This window comes from Enhydra lutris, unplaced genomic scaffold, assembly GCF_002288905.1.
Source record: "Enhydra lutris kenyoni isolate GAN:26980312 unplaced genomic scaffold, ASM228890v2 scaffoldscaffold8, whole genome shotgun sequence".
NCBI classification, from domain to species: domain Eukaryota; kingdom Metazoa; phylum Chordata; class Mammalia; order Carnivora; family Mustelidae; genus Enhydra; species Enhydra lutris.
The window spans coordinates 11,570,051-11,591,034 of NW_019154092.1; the positions used below are offsets into that span (position 1 = coordinate 11,570,051).

A 20,984-nucleotide genomic window follows, 5' to 3' on the forward strand; every position below is an offset into this window, starting at 1 on the left:
TTTCACACCAGTCCCCTGATGTGTGAACAGCCCAGCAGTTCCCTTCAGACAGAGCGCAGGGGAAAAGAACAGAAGCAGCCAACAGAGGGCCTGGCTGTCGCCTACCCTCCTGCCCACAACCTCCCCAGGCCCTTCCAGCTCTTCTGTTCTCACAAAACAAGGCTTTTTGTGGCAGGAGACAAGCCCAGTACTTCCAGCATTGAAAAAAAAAAAAGTGACAAAGTCAAAGCAACACTAAAAAAAAAAAAAAAAAAAAAAAGGAAAAGTCTATTCATTTTTCAACTCAGCCAGGAATCATAATTTAAGCTGCACCTGTGGGTGTATAGAATTGTGAGGGTGTGTAAGTATCTATATTTAGTGAGATTATGACCATTTCTTAGCAGCAGAAGGAAGAAAACTGGGAATGGTCTCGCAGATACTTCAAGTAAAAGTTTGCCCTTTTCAATTTGATACTGCATTAAAGCCCTTTTCAAGGTTCTTGGGTCCTATGACTTCGCTCCAAAGTCTGTGTGATTTTATATATTTACTATAAAACTATTTTCATACATGAAAAATATTTTAAGAGCATGAATCCTAGGCTTTAATATCGCCATTTCTCACAAGAGCAAGGTGATCAAATAACGTGGGACTAGAACGTACAACCTGAAGAACACAAGATTATCTAGAAAGACCGTAGTATTAGCTGGTTTCCAACCTGGACATCTAGTTTTCCTTTAACAGTGGAGTTAGTCATCTAGCCAACATAAAGCAAAAAGATTGCCATTTGCTGCTTTTCTGAATTCTAAATAACTGAACTTTTCTGTAGCGAACCACACAGATCTTGTGCCTAATCCAGGGTATACATCTTGTTGTAATCAGTGCATGAAAATTAATGTTAAATTGGGGCATGTCTGCATTACATCAGCAAAACAAATCACAGCAGTTACCCAATGCAAGCCAGTGACCACGTGACTGGAGCTTCCCAGCCGCTAACTCTCCCTGTTACTGCAAAGCTCTGAGACCCTGAGCCAGCTCTGGCCGCCGCGGTCTTATGCCTCCTCTGCATCCCTGGTCACCCATGACAGCTCTCCTAACACGAGACCTTGCGTGTGGCCATCTGTTTAGTGTCGTCTCTTAACCTCAAGTGTTAAAAGCTATGCTCTCTAGTTCAGGCTGAGCTGGAGGACTCCTATGTAGGTCATTCCATTTAAAAAAAAAAAAAAAATTTGTTGACATGGCCTTTTTTATTCTCTAGGCTTCAAGCACTTTGGCAGCTAAATGGGGTGACTTCATGTAACATACGGTTTAGCTCTGTCACGTTCATTTTGTAAGAATCACTAAATCACTGATGAATGTAATTCTTTTCAAATATTTTATCATCACTACTTATATTTCTCATGTATTGGAGTGACTTAATTAGTTCCAACCTTTCTCAAGAGGGAAACCCAGTGTGGAAAGGCAGAATCATTTCAAACTTAGAAAGCTGCTGACCAATAACATTTTTTTTCTTTTGTTCTTTCAAGAATGGTCACATGACAAGGGGCACAGAATATTAAATCATCTGTCAAGAAACATAAGCTGAATTTAGCTTACCATACCACAGAATCACCATTAGTCTTTATGTGTCAATTTGTGAGGAATATTTTCATAAAACAAAAAATTCAAATTTGGAGGCAAAAATTAATAATCAACTGATTTTTGACATTTTAAATTGTGTAGACACAGAATCATATGACAGTTCGCGACCCGTTATACATTTCGTAGCTTTGTTTAGTCGTAGTATATTATATAAATAATATATAAAAAGCTACTTTTGCTATAAAAGCTACTTTTTTCAGCCTTTCTTCATTAACTATTTATTGATCATGCACTATATTTGTTGAATAACTGACTACATGCTCAGGAAGAATTTAAGGGAGTTGAGATACGGTCTAGGCTATTTTTTCATATAGCTAGAAAAAAATGGTAGTAATAATTACAATTATATAATTATAGAATATTACAATATAATAATATCAACATACGACAGTTATTATAGGCACTTTTGGGCCTGCATGTGTCAGGCCTTGTAGAAAGCACTTAATATCCATTACCTGATACAGTTAGGGCTGTTATTTTTTTTCTCCATTTTGCTGGAAGGAAATGGGGATTAAAACATGAAACATGTCCAGTGTGTCACAGATTTCAATAGCAAGGATTTGAGCTCATGTCAGCCTGACATCAGAGTTCTCACTCTTAACCAGGGCTGTAATCTAAAGCCAAGATGCTCCAGTAGATTTTCAAGCCACAAGGGAGATCATTATATAAGAGGAGAAATACTTTCAAGCAGCTTGGAAGGGTTGCACAAAACCAGTTAGCACACCAAGTGCCAGTCATTCCTATTTATTCTTGAAAGCCTAAGGCTTCTTTGGGTCATTATACACTTGAACAATAACCTGTCTCTCTCCCGCTATGTCACATTGGCCATTCCCTAGGCTGTCAGTCGGGGAAGCCATGCTAACACCATAGCAATGATCACCCTCATAAGAAAATTACTCCCCGCCCCCCACCAGGTGCTGTGAAGGTGGTCATCAGGTCATGAAAGTGTGTCCGCACACATTCTTTACCAAACTCCTGAAAATTATGTTCTGCTTAGGCGTGATAGCTGACCCCCTCAGGTGCACATGCCAAACATGAATTTCAATGTATTTTCTTTTAGGAACATATAAAACAAATTTGGGATAGCGCCAAGAAATCCGCCCAACCAGAGTTAAGTTGATATGACCATCCCTGTCCCAGGCGTCCTTCTTGAAATTCCTTGTTGTTAGGATTGAAAGATTATCTGAAGAGGCAGGTTCACAAGCTTACAGCTCCCAGTTTTTATTTTTGTTTTGAAAATATTCACCGCGTATCTTTGCTCAAGGGAATTTTATTAGTGATTAGTTGACATTTATGGAGGGAAAGTCAGTTTATAATATATTACGGCATTTAAATGTCCCATCGGTGATGGCTGTGGTTCTGTTGTACTCCAAAGAAAATAAGTTTCTGTTTTAAACCACAAATCTCTATGAAACAGCTTAAAAACCCAGTCCTGAAATGACTATTATAATTCCCCCTTAAAAACTTAGGCTCTGTCAAATGCTGTGCTTTGTTTTATTTGTTTACAAGTAGATGTCTCTCTCTCTCTCTCCCTCTCTCCATTTTTTTATTAGTATTATAATTTGCTTCATTTGGATGGTTGTTTTGGAAAGAGATGTTTAAATACCTACTTTGATATACTTCTTTATATTGGAGGGTGGGGCAAAATAAACACAACAGTTAGTCTGTAAAAAATCTAGTTAACACTGCTACTTGGAAACTGAATTATACTTTTCACATATAAAACATATGCCTGTGAGTCACTGGCATGTGCTTTTTATAAGTAATAGGTAATGCAGACAGCCTGATGGTCATAAATGGGTGTAAATTATCAACATGTTATAAATGAGGGGCTGAAAGTCCAGTGACTGTTATAGTAGCTTTTAATTTAAATTGACATTTTAATTTACCTTTCAAATGTGACATATTAGTAGAATCGCAAACATATATAAACATTGATTTTATTTGCATTACACGTTTTTAAGAGATCTTTCTCGGGGTTTTAGTTAAAAGCGGAGGAAAGAATGACAATTTGGTTTTCCTGAGACATGAAACCAGACGAGTCAGCTTGGCTAACAGTTCCTGTGGTTCCCGCGGGCTGTGAGCCGCTTGTCTTCCTCCGAGGGGCTCTGCTGATGAAACCCAGCTCCGGTCTTTCTTTTGCTCTTGCTTGAAACCTGCATTCTTGTGGGAAGGTAGTTTGATACACATCACAGAGAAAGAGAGTGAACTGTTTGACCTGTGCCATGCCCTATTTGACCAAATGGGTTTGTTTTCTCTTCCTGCCTTCCTCCTGGACCCTGGTCACTTCTGTGATCAATAGACCGACAGTGAGCGCACGGACACCGCGGCCGATGGGGAGACCACCGCCACTGAGGTTGGTACCATCACTGTGGGCGGCTGGTGGCTGCCCAGCGCAAGTGCCTCATGAACGGGGCTCTGCATTTAGGGCCTTTGCATACTAGGTTTTATGGAGTGGAGAGAAATTCTAACTTTGAAAGGAGGAAGGAAATGGATTCTGTTGCCTGGGTCTGTGGTTCTCAAGCTCTGGGCTACATCAGAATCCTCCAGCTGGGTCCCCTCATGTTTCTTGTGCAAAAGAAGGAGGTCTGGGGTGGGATTTTGGAATTTGCATTTCCAGCAATTTCTCAGGGCTGTTGACTCGGCCCATTTTCGGATCACATTTTGAGAACCTTTGGCTAAACCAATAATACCTTAAAAAAAAAAAAAAAAAAAAAACTTATTCCCCTTTCCCAAGTGAGAGGCTGTCTCTATGTGAAAGCCGTGATGAGTGAGGAGGAGGGTTACAATTAATTTAATTAGCTTATTTACTAGATACAGATATATTTTTAAATCCAAAATGGCCAAATAATAATTATTAAAATAGTAATAATACTTCTCTTATTTTTGTAGACCAGGTGATATAACCTAGGTCACTCAAAAGAAATGGATTCTCTAAGGAAGAAGAAATTAGCAAATTACTATTAGTACTTTATTCAAAAAAAAAAAAAGTGATCACATTGAACAGTGACAGGAAACAGACTGTGCTATCCTTTATCCTTTATGAATTCCTTAGGATAAATAAACGTGTGCGTGCTTATGTTGTTTTTCAAATCTTCTCCACCCATAACTAAAATTTCTGTAAAAACAGTATAGTAATGGAAGCCAAGATGTACCTTTCCTGAAGTTCTCACAGAATTTATCTTCTACTTTGTGGAGTTTTTTTTACATCATCCGGTTAGAACAGTCTTTTCTAGTAGGAACTTCAGGAAAAACTAAAAATGTAAATAGTATCTGTATAATACTTAATTGAAAATATCCTCAGAAAAACTTCTTAAAATGGAGTTTTCATCCTTGGGAAGTGCCAGAGTTCAGCTCAAAGCTTTGGAAATCATAATTTTTTTAAGTTAAAAATCACAGCACTGGCATTGAAAAATAATAGTAATAATAATAATAACAATATTGTAGGGGCTGTTATTGTACTGGCTTGGCTCAGTCAGTAGAGCATGCCAGTCTGACATTTGATCTTGGGGTCATGAGTTCAAACCCTGCATTGGGCATAGAGCCTACTTGAAAAGAAATTTAAAAAAAATAATATTGTAAAACAATAACTATCCAGATTCTTTTAAGCAGTCACAAATAAATGTATTACAAATTAATAATTTTCCATGTCAAATTATAACAAAATTATATCTTGATTTGCTAAGAATGATTTGTTACATGTAGCTATATGTTAATTCAGTAAACTTCATCAGAATCTGAATGTGTGCCATAAATGAAAAATATTTCAGTAAGACTCCAAATTTCTGTAGCAGTTCTAAATGTTGTTCCATAACATTTGAAGTGTGCAAACATACACATACAACATAGGTAACTATATGGAGCTTAAAAATAAAACACAGAGCTGTGTGCGCACCACACACTTGAGAATTAGTGTGTTGCCAGCCCTGTGTTAGGGTTACCTGTGTCCTCCTGCACTTTTTAAACTCTCGGGGGCCAGGACAACAGTAATGCGGGTGAGGCTGCTGGGTGGGCAGTCTTTCCCCATTGGCAGATAAGGGGGCCGAGAGCAAGATAGACTGATTTGTTGTAGGCCACCTGTGCAGGTGTATCCTCAAGGCTTCTCACCTGTAATTACCCTGAGGGCCTCCCTATGGACCTCAGTCAGAGTACCACCTGCGAGACACCCAGCTTTACCACTGCCTACATATGTGGGTTGGCCTAGTTACCTCGGTCCTGGTACCCGGACACCAGTCCAAGGACTAAACAGATCCTTGCAATTAGAAAAATCAAGATAATGAAGTGGCTTTTAGATAAATCTGTTGTATTTTTCAAGACTCAACAATGATCCTGTCTACATCTTTAAAGCAATGTTGGTAATGTTGAAGGTAGTTGATTCCTTTTTTTTTTTTCTTTAACTTTCTTATATCAGCTTCCTTCCTTCCCAGATTTATTTATTTTTAAGTATATGGGTTCAAGAAATTCACAGTTCCAAGAAATTCTTAAATGTGAGACCCTCAGTGTTAAATTCTTTGAGCCTTGGTTCTCTGGCCTACAATTTAGCTATAATAATAATAGCTATAACTTCCTAGGATTATAAAGAATCATACATCCCAAGGGAGCTGTCATTATTGGGTCATCCTAACCATGCTTGTGAATTTTAGTTTTAGGGTGGCTCGAAACATTTGTAGTGTGCATTAAGGACAGCCCCCAAACCCTAGCTGTCAACTCCCACTTACGTGTGTATGCTTATCACACTCAGAAGTCTCCGGGTGACACTGTCAAAGACCCACCAAGCAAGGAATCTTTTACTACTGTCATCTTAATAAGCATCATAATTTGTGTGTGAGAATGTTGTGGCTTGCATATAGGAAAGAACTAGCATCCATATACAAGAGCAAACTCGTACCCCCTCTAGCAAGTTTCTATAGACCATAGTTCTTCAATCGTAGTCAATTACATGGTAAGACATTATTTCCCACTCTTTCTTGATGCTGGCAGTCGGACCAGGAGGAAGACGCAGAGCTCAAGGCACAGGTAGAAAATTAAAAATAAAACCAAAGCAAAAATCAGTGTGTGATAAGTCACTGTGCGTCTCCGGTGTTCCAGCCTTCCAGCATGCTCCGTAGGCGGTTACCCGTGTTGTCGGTGCACTCTGGAGGATGGCATTTGTTCCCATGACTACTGTGTCCCTTACCTTTCCCTTTCTTCTCCACTTTTTTCAGAATAGTCTGATTAAGCGAATAAAGGGTGAAAATGTGTATGTCAAACATAGTAATCTTATGTTAGAGGTTGGTATTGGTATATACCAGTGCATGTTTGTGTGTGTGGACATTTCTTCAGTGGCATACCTGTGGGCTCATACAATGATGCATGACCTGTGTGCTCTCACCTGGGAATAAGTGGGGATACCTTCTCAGCCTACTCTGATTCCTTCCTTTCTCCTAGCTTTAGATCCCTTTTCCTGTGTGTGTTTATTTTCTTTTTTTTTTTTCTGGTTACGTGTGAATTACACTCTTTTCTAGTTTGCCTTTAAAAAAACTTTTGATTTTTATGCTTGCGTGAACTAGATTTTTTTTTTCTTCTCTTAGAAATGTCACATTTTCACCAAAGTGCTTGTGGTAGTGTCATGAGCCCTGATCAGAATTCTTTTATTTTGACTACTAATGAGATTGACATTACTTTAAAAAAAAAAAAAACTCAGGAAGACGTGTAAAACGTTGACTGTTGGATTCTTTATGTTCTGAATGTAGGAGCTAGATAAAACTCAAGATGACCTGATGAAACATCAAACCAATATTAGTGAGCTGAAAAGAACCTTTTTAGAAACCTCCACAGACACTGCCATCACGAATGAATGGGAAAAGAGGCTTTCTACCTCCCCCGTGCGACTAGCCGCCAGGCAGGAGGATGCGCCCATGATCGAACCGCTGGTCCCTGAAGAGGTCGGTATTCGGGCTTCGGGGTGTCACTGTCTTCCCGTCACTAGAGGTGCTTCTCTGCAGGGCCCACCCCTAGGGGGCGGAGTCAGCGTAGACAGTCCTACCACTTGTCTGCATATAAACAGAACTGACATACTCAGGGCTCCAGAGAAAAGCTGTGGAGTAGAATGATGTGGCGGCTGAGGAGTGAGGAGTCACATCTCAGGGTGCTTGGAGTGAACAAGGAGGCGCAGGGAAGCTCTAGTGCATGCGAATGGGTTTTTTCTAATGGCGCACCTAGATTTCACAGCTGGGAGAAATTGAGATACTGTCTTAATGAACTGACACTTTTTCTCAAAAATGCTTTCTCTGCTACATTAAGAAATGCCCTGAAAACTCATGAGTGTTTCACATCAGTTGCAAGATCAGGCGTAGGGAGATGGTCTAATGTTTGACTCAACACCGATCTGAAGTTGACAGAATTTCGAGACCTGTTTTACTCTGGGACTGCTACACCAGGCTTTTACTGGTATAATCCGTGTGTGATTTGATTATAACTGATTTTTAAAAAATATACATAACATTATTTTAACGGGTTTATAATCCGTTTTTATTTGATTTTTTTTTTTTAATATAGAAAGTAGAGGGGCCAGAATGTCTTTCTTAAATACGAGTGTCCGTGTTGGAAAATTCTGTTTAAAGAATTTAGACTGTGAATTACAGTTACAGACTGTGAGGATTCAGCAGATCCTGTCTGGGGGCTCCTACTGAGGGTCCCACAAGGGTCAGTGGTGCTCGTCTATCCGCTATTAGACATCATCTTGCTTTTTCTTTCAAAAGAAGTAGTTTTTTAATAACTGCATCTTTCTGGCATCATTCTGATTAACATTTTTTCTTATCAAGACTCCTTTATCACAGCGTATTTTCCAGAAAGCTGAGCTAGAACAGAAGACAATCAAAACTTGGGCCTTTATGGGAGAAAAATCCTTTAAGCTGTAGTCTACATGCAATGTTTCAGTCCTTGCAGGGAAAAGAATATAATGACACTCATTTTGATCATTTTCTAAACTTCCCTTGAAAGCTACTTATCAAAAGTGACCACAGTCACTATGTTCATGATAATTCTAATCCCAGCTAAAATGTGACAAGGTATATATCCATTTGAATTACTTTGAAAGGGGCCCTTTTATGCAGAATAGATGAAAAATAGTGTTACCGAAGTATTCTTGTGGCATTACACACCGTTTCATTCAGATTACCTTAGTAATATATAGTGAGCTAGGAGTAGTGATTATATTCTAAGAAGATCATGTGCGTTTACTATTAAAATGGGAATTTTATTTATCCAACCTGCAAATACTGATAAGTATCTATACTTATATACTTAATAGCAGATAAGTAGCAAGGATGCCCCAAAGCATCGCTCACTTGACTTTGGAACATAGACAAACCCATATACAGGGCCCACCAAACAGGAAGGATAGATGTCTGGTCTGTGAAGGCCTCTGGGTATGTTTCTGTCCACAGATATTTCCCGTGACAGTCTTTGATGATGCCCCTAGGCTGAGTCTATGTTAGAGATATATGCCCTCATGTCCACTTGAATACTGAAAGTTTCCAAATTCCGGCCAAAATGCAATACCCATTAGCACTTTCACAGTGCCAATATCAGCCTTTTTGTTGACGCAGGTGGCAGTCTTACAGCACGGAAGCTTAGCACGGCTGAGCCTCCCAATTCACAGATTATGTAGCTGCACATTCACCTACTTGCTGAAATTCACCATAACCCTAAAATCAGCCTTAAGGACTCTTCCCAGTCATCTGCAGACGGACACAGAGTGGTGAAAACTTGGTGTCTCAACCATGCACGTTCCCAGCTCTGGTTGCCCAAGACAGGGCTTGCCTACCTGTTTCAGTTCTCATACTGTGGACAAATGGGCTTTTGAGGCCTATTTGGTGCCACGTTTTTGTGTCTCCATGGGTGATTTTGCTGTTTCAGATGACACCCAGACCTACGGGCCAGAAGTGCGAGCTAGTGTTCCTAAAAGCACAAGAAGGCTGTCATGTGCCTTTAGGGAAAATACATGTGTTAGAGAAATCTCATGCAGGAATAAGTTAGAGTGCTGTGGCCATGACTTAATGGATCAATAATATGCATTAAATAAGGAGTCTTTAAACAAAAACATACAAAACGAGGTTATATATTGAACCATTGATGACAATATCATGACCAGAGGCTCACAAGAGCCCTCACCATGTGTTTCCCATAAAATCATTGTTCAGTCTCCTCTAACTCACTGTTCATGGGGATTTTATGGAACATAAGGACCACGAATGACTAGAGTCAGCTCTGCTTGTGCATTTGTCTGCTTTCTAATCCAGCTCTGCTCTTGCGAGTCAGGTTTTGCATGGGCCTCAAATTGGGAAACAATCAAACAAACCAAAACCATTCACCACGGTCTTCTGGTTATGGAGATGGAGACTTATCTTTCATTCTCTGAATCTGACTTCTGTGACTTTCCATCCGGGCCTTGGGGTGCAACTCCAGGTGCATATGCAAATGACCCATGGGAAGTTTTAAAAATATTGAGGCCTGGGATCTGTTAAATCAGAGACAGATTTCCTTTGTCTGAGCTGCACTCCCACATAGTACCATTACTTAAAAGCTCTCCAGGTAATTCTAACTCACCTCCCGGTTGAGAATGCCTGGTGCAGAGAGAAGCAAGGGGCAAGGCTCTGCACAAATCCCTAATCCTCTGGGAGTGAGTCTTACCTCTGTACAATCTGCATGCCGGTATAAGGGCCTTGCTTCCCAGTTATGATACTCTGATGAGTGTTGAACTAAAATGTGTGGAGCATATAGCTAACTCTCTTCCAACCCGTGATAAAAGTAAACATTTCAGTTATCAGCCTTTCTTTATCAGTATCTCCTCACTTGAGCTGAACAAACTGAATTGAGGTTGACCATCTATGGGATTTTAAGATCTATCCCTTATGTTACCCTTTTCTCTCAGCGGGCATACACAGTTCGGATGCAGACAGTGTTGATACTTTCATTATAGACGAACAATTTTGAAATTAGTTGATGTCAGATAACAGGATGTGCTAAAAACCACTGTTTTCCTGCTATTATTATTATTATTATTATTATTATTATTATTATTATTTTAGGCTTTCATCTTAGGGATAATATTTAGCTCAGTGATTATAATTAGAGGCCTGGCAGTGGTATTCTGAAAAGTACCTATAATCTTGACCTTTCCTTCCTGTTTCTTATTTCTCTCTGAGAAAGAGGCTACAATTGAAAGTAAAACAAACAAAACAATACAAAAATCCATATTTAATGATTTCACGTGGTGCATTTTGTCCTTTTCCAGTACCTTTCTCCAAAAGGTATTTCCCCCTCAGAAATATCTTACTTTCTTTTCATCAAAAAAGGGGCATAGGAGAACAATGCTATCAAAATTTGCCAGTAGGTTCTTCAGAAAAATATTCCAGATGTCCCCTTACAAATGTCTATAAGTAGACTATTAAAAGGAATACAAAAGTTTGTACACACATAGGAATAGTAAATAACTCTCATTAAATTGTATTGTTTACAATAAGATTTATTTTAAAAGCTCTGTCCTCCTGGAAACTTTGGGCTTTCTGTTAGGATTTTTTAGATTACTCATCCTAAATACCCTTTCATTCAGTACTCCATGGAGTCTGACGCTATGCACAGAGATCGACTCAGCAGCTATTATATTGCCACTTGAATCATTCCTACTTACTACTAAAGGAGGTAATAAAAAGTAGATAAAAGGGAGAAGCTAGTTGCTAACACAGCGTATTTACTTTTCAACATTTCTTAATGTTCCGTGTGAAAGCATGACTTTGAGTACTTAATTTTTCACGAAGATAGTTTGAAGTTGACTTTTTAAAGTTACTCGCCATCTTACAAAAGTTCAAATGAAGCTATAAATTCTGAGGATACTTTGTGGAATAAGAAAGGAATAGATGGAGGTCTGACTGGGTTTACTCAAGCTAGTAGCTGAGGGCAGTGGTCCATGAGCATCTCCTTGCCCGGGATGAAGCCTGCACTTCGGTGGGGAACACAGCCAAGTGTTTGTCAGATGTAGGAGTGAGGGGTTTTTATTTCACTTAATTTTTTTTTTTTTAATCTTCACATTTTCTTCTACTCCTCACGTCTACGGCTTTGCACATGACTGGCCTGGACACTGTGTGAATGCCAAGGAGTTTTCTATTTGCTCTTGCATGTTTTGTGTTTACGGAAGTGGGAAACATGTCGAGTCAAACACTGGAGCTTCAGAAACTAACCTGTTACTTTGGGGAGGTGATCATGAAACGTTGAAATGGTTTCAGACCACTTTTCAAATTCATAAGCAATAATTCACTTCTTCAGAAAGAGATGAATGACTATTAATACGTATGACACAGTAAAAGAACTCTCTTCCTAACTTGCCTTTTTTTGGAAACTGTCTACTTCCTCTTCTCCAACCCAACCCCCTCTATCCAAACAGACCAAAGAAGAAAGAGACATTTCTGAAAAAGTTAAATTTTTGCAGCAAGGAAGCTCTCCATTCCTTGAGTCTCAGGTAAAAGACAAACATAAAGGAATTGCCCAGAAGAGAATTGCTCTTCAGATTTTACTATCATTGAAATGTCTGTAGTTTTTACTTTCCTTTTTACATTTACCTCGCTTAAAATGAAGGTAGGTATGTCAACGTTTGCTTGGATTCTGGGGAGGGGAAAAGGGAATTTTCTTACTTTAGTTATCAATTAGCCATCATTCCTTGATGGGTCTTGCTCTACTGTGATATCTGTGTTTGCTCATGGAAGCATTATGATGATGCTTTCTAATATTATAATTGGACTTTTTACTCTTTGTTTTACCTATAGAGTGATACTAATTTAGATGACCTTGACTGATGTTGAAAGTTCTGAACTCTTACTGGTTTTCCCACTAGCCGAGTCTGATACAGAAAATGCAGGAAGGAGACTCTGCGGGTTCTGTGGTTACCTCTCGCCAAATCATTTTCCAGAAAACTGTCCCATCGACCCTAGAGGTTATTTTTCAATTCATTTCCTTTAATCCAGCACCAGCATGTAGATCGATCTGTAATTATTGTTCGTAAGGCACACGCATTTCAAGATTCCCATTTTTAGGCTAAGATAAATAGGCAGGTAGAAAACGCTGTAGCTTAAAACGTAAATCAAGGTGCTCACCTGCCCCTGGTCTGATTTCTCATCCCCTCATGATCTGTTAGAGTAGTCTGCAGCCTGTTCTCATCCTAGTAGCCTTCTCAAATACAGGTTTCTTAACTTTCACTTCTTCTGCTGTATCGGAACTAAGTACCGAGGAAAGTGGCAAGGAAACTACTCAGATGATGAACTTCGCTTGTAAATACGATTGGAACACGGTACAGACCACCATGAGCTGTTGATAAGAGGCTCCAACAATGCCCCAGCGGTGGGAGTACTTCCTGGCTGTGCCTTGAGTAGGGCACGCTCAGTGTTTATTGGATAGTAGGTGCTGTAGTGAGTTCGATCCCCCAAATGAGGAAATAGAATTTACAAACAAAATGGTTTTCACAGAAATTCATGGGATTCTGGCAAGTTCTTTGTGAAAACAGCAGCTATGAAGTGCAGTGTTCTACATGTCCTGGAAAATGGTCTTTTTGTGCCCATACAAGCTAAATGACTTGTATAGCAGCTTCAGTAACATCATTTAATCTTGAAATGTAGAATGATCAGATGCTTAGCATAAGGTCAGATAGAATCTTGCGAACATTTACCATCAAGGTATGCTCCCGTTTAAAGAAATCTGCAATTACAACTCTACGTGCAGACTGTATTCCAAGTTGAAGGTTAGGGTTTGTAAATTTCAGATAAGAAGAGCTTTGCGACCATAGTCATTAGACATTAACACCAGCCCCGTGCGGTCACATCGCAATGTAGCTTTTGCCCTGGTTTTCTTAAAAGATTCTTATTTTAGAAATGAGACCATCAGAATTTCTAATTTAGCTTTTATATTTCAAATATAGGGCACAGAGGATTGGGTTATTGTAGACAAAGTACCCACTGAGGTAGTTGACGGTGATTCGAGAAAGATTGTGACTTACAAGGTGGTGACCGTGAGCAGTAGAAGTGGTGACATCCCCGCTGATCTGTTAAGATCCGGTGCCCTTGAAATGCAGAGCTTCGATGACTTGGCCCAGGAAATGCAGTTGAGAGGAGAAAGCAAACAGAAAATATACACTCTGGGCAAATCCTATGACACAGTATCTGGGAAGATCGTTACCATGACTGGAAAAGGCAAGGAAGGGGAGAAGGGAGTGCAGCCCTGCAGTCTGGAAGCCTTTCAGAAAACAGACACAGGATTGTCAGAGTCCGTGAAGGTCATTCCAGTCATGGCCGATTATGAAGTCCTGGATGCCGTCCCTGATGAGAAATCCAAAAGGGGACCTGAGGTCCACACCCCCAAACGGAAATTGTCTGAATCCCTGGCTCCCATCCAGGAAGCCGAGTCCCGGCGGCCAAGCCCTGAGGAAGAAGAGCTGCAGAAAGCCCCGATGCTGGGCCGGGACACGGGACCCCACGTGGGGCTGGACAGCACGCGCCTCAGCAGGACGGAGCTGCTGCCTGAGGGCGAGGTCTTGAAAGTGGGTCTCTTTGGTCCCAGGCGGAAGAGCCTGTCTGAGTGGAGATACTCCCAAGAGCCGGCCGTCACCGTGGCCACTGCTCATTACGTTACCGAGTCAGCCACGTCCCGAGTTGTGGTAACCAGTGCCTTTCGTTTGGGCCACCGTTTCAGATTCCAGCATGACGTTTTTTTGAGGCAGTGCCCTTCCACCCTCAACTTTTCTGTTCCACTTGCTGTTTGGCTTTATGTTGAGAGCAGCCGACCCAAGCTTTTTAATTTTTTTCATGGTCAGATCAATACTGCGCAATCCAGTATGAGCATTAAAACACTTTCCGTTTTATTTCCAGCTCCCCGATCCCGAGATGTGGTAGTGCTGCTGGGGCTTGCAATGAAGGGAGAATGGTCTGCTTAAACCAGCACCGCCCATATCCTAATAACTCTCTCCGCTTTACCAAACGAGCACATGGTTACCTCAGTCTGCTATTTTATTTCCCATTCTTTTCTGTTTCCAAAATCTGTATGGTAGATGCCCTCCTCCCTCCTCCCACCTTCCTCCCCTACAGTTTTGTCTAACCGGCTGTGAATGTGAATGTGCCCGCCTATGTTCCTGTCTCTGTGCTTGACTGTCCCTTTCTTTGTTCACTCAGACTAAACAGTCTTCTGCTGAAAAGCTCATGGATGGCTCTGAAATCTTCAGTTTATTAGAGTCTGCAAGAAAACCAACAGAATTCATAGGAGGGGTTACTTCTACTTCTCAAAGCTGGGTTCAGGTGGCCAATTGCTTCCTCTTTGGTGTTCCTGACACTGCCTAGTTGCCTTTCTTTATGCCCTTTTGGTGTGCGCACAGAGGCGTGGGTGCGTGCGTGAGTGCTTGCGTGCATGTGTGTGTGTGTTTTGCATCCAAAATGGCTTTGCCTTAAACACCTCAGAGTTCTCTTTGGTGGTTTTCCTTTAGTGCCTGCTTGGCATAGCCGTCATGTGCCTTTAGTTGCATCCCTAGAACTTATATTCAAAAGGCAGTCATGTTGAAAAAGTTACATAGCATTTAATTTTTTTAAGCATTTTATGTCATCCGTTAGGTCTCAGAAAGCTGCCACAACTGATGGGAACATGCTACAATGCTTTCCTTTGGTTTTGTTTTCATTGCATTTTATCTGCATCCTCTTTCATTTGCGGCCATCCCGACACAGCAACACAGGCTTGATTGGAGGTGTGGGGGGGGTAGTGTCAGGGCAGGGGGCACGCATCTGAGATCCTGGTGGGAGCAATGAAAGCTAATTTATATTTTCTGTAAGCATTTTTGGTCATAAGCCCTTGACACTGGCTTTAAGCACCCTGGTGAGTGGCTGCTTTGGTTTTGATTTTTGTGGTTTGACCTTTGGTTTATGGAAGGTCACCCTGACACTGCAGTCCTTTTCCATGCAGAAAACGGAAACCAAGACGGGGTCCAGCAAGACCGAGATGGAAATAAGCCAGCACCCCGAGCCTCTGAGCACCGAGAAGGTTGTGCAGGAAACCGTGTTGGTGGAGGAAAGACATGTGATGAATGTGCATGCGAGGGGGGATGCTTCTTACGCAGCTGGAGATGACGTGGACGCTGCAGCCCAGGCAACGTCTGCCGACGCTTCTAGCTTAAAAAGGAAGGAGGGCTCTGCTCTGATGGAGGGGGCTAAGGAGGAGAAGGGGAAGGTGGCCGATAAAGCTGTCCTCGAGCAGGAAGAGACAGCCACTGCCTCCCATGAGCCAGAGGAGCAGCAGAGTGCAACAATCCACGTTTCTGAAACTTGGGAACAAAAACCACATTTTGAGGTAACTAGCAGTTGACGTTCCTTTTGGCACTGATGTAAACCGATCTGTGAGTCCCCGAAATTTGGTTAAGCGTAAAGGGGGAGCTAAGTTTAGCTTTCTGCCTTTTCCAAGTGCAGTCTGTTTCTCCTATTTCCCTCTTGCATGGCAATAGGGTCTCCATGCTGGTTTCCATCTTTGGGGTCCCATGCAAACATGTTTAATGATGATTAATTATGTGCAGTTCCAGGAAATGGTTCCTACCCTCGTTGTAATTATTGGCAGTAAACCCGGGGTCTGCATGGTCAGCCGTACTAGTAGAAGATTTGGTAAATTTATTTTTGATTGATGTACTTCACCAGAAGGACCAAAAACCATGCTTGCCCCCATACCAAATGCCAGAACTTTGTTCTTTATCTCTTTTACTGAGATTCCTGAAGTATATGGGGTGGGGGGTGTGGGGGGTTAATGTCTTCGTATTTGTTCCTTCTTTCTTTCATTAAATAAAAGGCAAGTTGATGATTTTTGATCTATTAGTTTAGGCGAGAGAGGAGGGGGATCATAAAAAGAGTTTCTTCAACATGTCCTCCAAAATGCTTTCCTTTACCTGGAACATCCCATGTTAAAAAAAAAAAAAAAAAGTCTATGGAATTTTGAAAGACTGACCTGGTGTCTGCCTCATGCCTCAACTTACCCTCCCCATGTTATACGTAAACATTTATTTCATACTAACCTGTGCTTATCCATACCCACTGTGGGGTAGGGGGGTGGTGCACCAAAATCCTACCTTCGTGCAAACTGTAATCGCAGCTCTACCTACTTCCCATTGGCCCAGTCATCAACCGTGAAGACAGAAACCATCAGCTTTGGCAGTGTTTCACCAGGAGGCACAAAGCTAGAACTTTCTACCAAGGAGGTGCCGGTCGTTCACACGGAAACAAAAACCATCACGTATGAGTCATCAGAGGTAAGAGGTCTACGAAGGCCAGAGCCCCGGCACTTTGTTTTTGCCCTTTAATGGCCGCTGCATTTGACTATAGCTCATGATACTTAGTTTGTGAGACTCAGAGGACCCAGCAGCCAAACAGTGTCTATCAAGTGTGATAATGGTAGTAATTACAACTTTGTTACGGGTCCAGAAGCTTCAGGTGACTTGAACAGGTCTCCATAGATCTCAGAATATGGAACAAGGCTCAGGAACCTATTCCCGAGCCAGAGATAAGGGAAGATACTAGCTCAGCAGACCCTACTCACATTTCTCAAGTCCTGGTTTTTTAACGATGGTTAATTCTGGCCACATGCGGGGTTGTCTGTCCCGAGAGCCACAGCTCCCGAAAGGCGGAGTAAACAACGTGGTGACGGTGGGAGATGACTGAATCATGGTGATGCCCCGACCTGATGTAAGTATTCGAGTGCGGTGTCTGTTCCTCGCCTTCGTAGGTTGATGCCAGCGCTGATTTGGAGCCGGGCGTGCTCATGAGCGCACAGACGATCACATCTGAAACCACCAGCACCACGACCACCACCCACATCACCAAAGTAAGTGGGGTGGGAGCAGACAAAAGGAAGACATTTACACGGAGCTGTTTCCCAGTTGGGCTGTACAGGCAGAGTTATGTGACTATCTGGAGGCCCAGATAGCTATGTTAGAGCTTTCACGCCCACTCCGTTTATGGGGCATTTGCCCCATGTGCTCATTTTTGTTTAGGAATATGCATTCTGATACCTTTTGCTTAACATGGAACTCCAGTCCTTGGCATATGGTAGGTGTTCCAGAAACACTGGCCGGCCACACCCAAAGGACTCCCCGAGAGCGACACTTCTGAAATTAATGATTTTAAATAATTGCCAAAGAATTGTTTCAACTCTTATTGAGTGCCGTTAGTTAAAACACTGTTAGCGTTTCCGGCCATTGTCCCCACTGAAGAAGGATTGTTCCTCCTGGTGGGTACATTTGTAACACTTGTCCGTCCCTTGCAGACTGTGAAAGGAGGCATTTCAGAGACGAGAATTGAGAAGCGGATAGTCATCACAGGAGATGCAGACATTGACCATGACCAGGTAAGTGTGCGTGAGGGTGGTAGATACCCGGGCAGAGAACCAGAGAGACACTGGTCAGCCCTACTCTTCCCAGTGGTGTTCTTCTAGTCCATCGTGCAGTGTAAACAGTTCTCTGAATTAACTTTTCAATATGCAACGTACGATTCCTTTTGCGATCATTGTACCTCATTTGTGAATGACGTATATAGATCTAGCTCGTAAGTCTCCACCTTGCTACTGATCATGCATGTTCCACCTCCTTTTTTGTCTTTGCCCTTCTGTGATTTCCTGGGGATAGGCGCTGGCTCAGGCAATTAAAGAGGCCAAAGAGCAGCACCCTGACATGTCAGTGACCAAAGTAGTGGTCCATAAAGAGACAGAGATCACACCGGAAGATGGAGAGGATTGACCTCAGGTAAGAGGCGACGTTGATTCTCTAGGCTTGGCCTTGGCTGGCATGTAGCATGGGGTTCTTCCCCCATCCTTCCCGTGCCTCCTCCTCCTTCTCTCTTCTCTCACTGGCATTGGGAGGCTGCTCACCGAGGGGCTGCAGAATTGGTTTGTGGGTGCTGGTTTGTTTCAGATTTGGGAGTTCCACACTGTGGACTTTTTTGCATATTCTGTCAGCTAGAGGATCAAGAAAGAAGCAGTCTTTGCTTGCATGGTCTCGCTGGGGTTTCCTTTTCATTCGTGCCCTGTGTTCTTCGTTACCCAAATTCGATTCAGGGATCAGATTTGATTTCACTTGCCATGTGGCTTAATTGGAACGAAGGCCAATTTGTTCCAAAAGGTATGATTTGTGTGTTCCAAATACCAGGAAAATAAAGCGTCCCCCTTTCTCCTTTTGACGGCAACAATATCCCATTTCACTCTAAGCTTTTTCTGTGACTGTGTTTGGTTATGCTTCTGTTTATGCTCTCTTTTTGCTTTGTTTCTGAATTTGAAACATGGACATTCACTTTCATTTTGGATGGCTTATATTTTCTGCATTCTTTGGAGTGTTTTTTTTTTTTCTTCTTAGTATAGCGTTATGTCTCAGGAGGAGGCAAAAATGCAGTCTTGTGCTCCTGCTTTTCTCTAGAAAGCGTGTGCATGCCTTTCCAATGGCTGTTTGGCTGGCATCGTGAGCAGAGAGCATCTTCTGTGTGCGCACAGACTTCTTAAGCACACTCACACTCACTTGCTGTGCAAGAACTCAATAGGACCAGAGCATCCCCAGAGGGCTCTGAGTGCTGAATGCAACCATTGAGCTACTTGCATACTTGGTTATGTGACAAAAGTCGCTTAAATGCTTTATGTGTATAAATGAAATAAGGAAGTTCTCTAACGTTGGTTTAGGAACTATAGATTGAATAGTAGTCTCTCTTAAAGAAAAAAAATACAAAAGTCACTCATTATATTCAAATTAATCATATAAGTTGAAAGACAGCAGCAAAAGGGTTCTCCAGCAAGCTTCAGCCGCTTGGGTGGTGTTATAGTTAACGTAAGAGAATGCGTATCACGGACTTCTGCTGGAATTTTACAGTGTGTTGGCAAAACGTGCATGTAATAACCTGCAAGAAAATTTTGTTGGTGGCCTTAATCTGAGGAAGACTCTCGGGTGTTTTCCAAGGAGTAACTGATCCAATCTCTTTCCTACAGGAATAACTTAGCCTGCACATGAATCCAGTCATGCAAACCATTAGGAAAACCAGAGCCTATATGGAGTTCCCTCTTCTAACCCAACTGACTTGTATCGCCCATGGAAAATTTCAATCCAGAAGAACTGACCTTGACCATTAATAAAGACACTGGCAGAGAGATCTTCCCATAATAAAGCAATCCGAATCAGCATCACAAAACTGATACTGCATGAAGCAATGATAAAATTACAAAAGAGTAGCATTTTTAATTTCCACCAAGTGTCTAAGTTTTCAGCTATACCTGCACGTTCATAACCAACAATATAAACCGTGATCTCATGTAACACATAAACAATTCATGCCTTTCATAGTTTATTATTAAAGTCTAAACAAAAATCGCAATTTCTTAGGTGACAGATCTTTTGTTTACAGACAAATGAAGATTACCCTAAAATGCTAGAAGCTGTCTAGGTCTAATGTGTCAGGTTTATTCCAGATTAGATGTGCCAATAACCGAGTTTATTCAGTAAACAACTTGAATCTTGTACTTGTCTCACATGGTTTTATTACTCTCACCCATACACAGCAACGACTCTCAATCCTCTGGAAATATTTAATGCTTACAATCCTGCTTTGTGTATCTAATTTAATTCGTTATAAGGTAGTACTGATTTTAGCATATTAATGTGATTTCTTCCTTGTTCGCTTTGGTCTGCGTCCAACCTGGAAAGCTTCCAAGAGTTCCCTAACAAGCCCTAAATATGTAAATTATCATTATTTGGGGGAAGAAAACCTGTTTCTCTTAGTTTACAATATTATGAAATTTCACTCCGGAAAGATCTGTTGGGCTTCTGTTGCATTGTTTTCTCTCTTTGTTTCTTCTTCCTTGTGTTTTTAAGTTGATTTTTCTTCTTTTACTTGAAAAAAAAAAGTGTTTTATTTCCAAATCTGGTCCATATTTACAATCTAGTTCAGAGCCAAGCCTTAAATTGTACAGAATTTCCACTGTAATTAAACTATTTAGTGTTTAGTTATAAATAGCTTTCAAAAAGATATATTCTCCATTACACTGTCAACTGCATCACACAGCCCATGGTGAATGTATGTTTCTGCATAGCGAAATAAAAATGGTAAACGCATTTAAAGCTGTGATTCTCTGTGTGTAGTAATTTCAGTATGGTCTGCGTTTAGCCAAGAGGGTAGCACTTGCATGACTTCTAAAGGCCTCATTGATCTGCCTTGTGTAGAACGTGTCTTTTTACAGGACAAAATGTGTCTGTGGTGACATAGCGTATGGATCCTTCAAGGTACAGGAGACAGGAAACAGAAGATGTACACATACATGTTTGGTTGCCTAGGAAGGCCTTAAAAAGT

At 41.3% G+C, this 20,984-nt stretch overlaps 1 protein-coding gene across 5 annotated transcripts in view; it reads left to right on the forward strand.

Moving 5' to 3' along the window:
* LOC111142551 (band 4.1-like protein 3) overlaps positions 1-20,749 on the forward strand; it is a 90,413-nt gene extending 69,664 nt beyond the window's left edge. For 2 of the 5 annotated variants that reach the window (XM_022495818.1, XM_022495820.1), the window contains exons 12-19: positions 3,920-3,973; positions 7,350-7,541; positions 15,589-15,972; positions 16,784-16,915; positions 17,389-17,487; positions 17,929-18,009; positions 18,287-18,403; positions 19,630-20,749. In XM_022495818.1, the coding sequence (XP_022351526.1) occupies positions 3,920-3,973; positions 7,350-7,541; positions 15,589-15,972; positions 16,784-16,915; positions 17,389-17,487; positions 17,929-18,009; positions 18,287-18,397 (1,053 nt within the window). In that variant the 3' untranslated portion in view covers positions 18,398-18,403; positions 19,630-20,749. Of the gene's footprint in view, positions 1-3,919; positions 3,974-6,597; positions 6,634-7,349; positions 7,542-14,810; positions 14,934-15,588; positions 15,973-16,783; positions 16,916-17,388; positions 17,488-17,928; positions 18,010-18,286; positions 18,404-19,629 lie in introns of all 5 variants that reach the window. The other 3 variants (XM_022495817.1, XM_022495819.1, XM_022495821.1) reach the window with 3 other exon arrangements.
* The last annotated feature ends 235 nt before the right edge of the window (positions 20,750-20,984 follow it).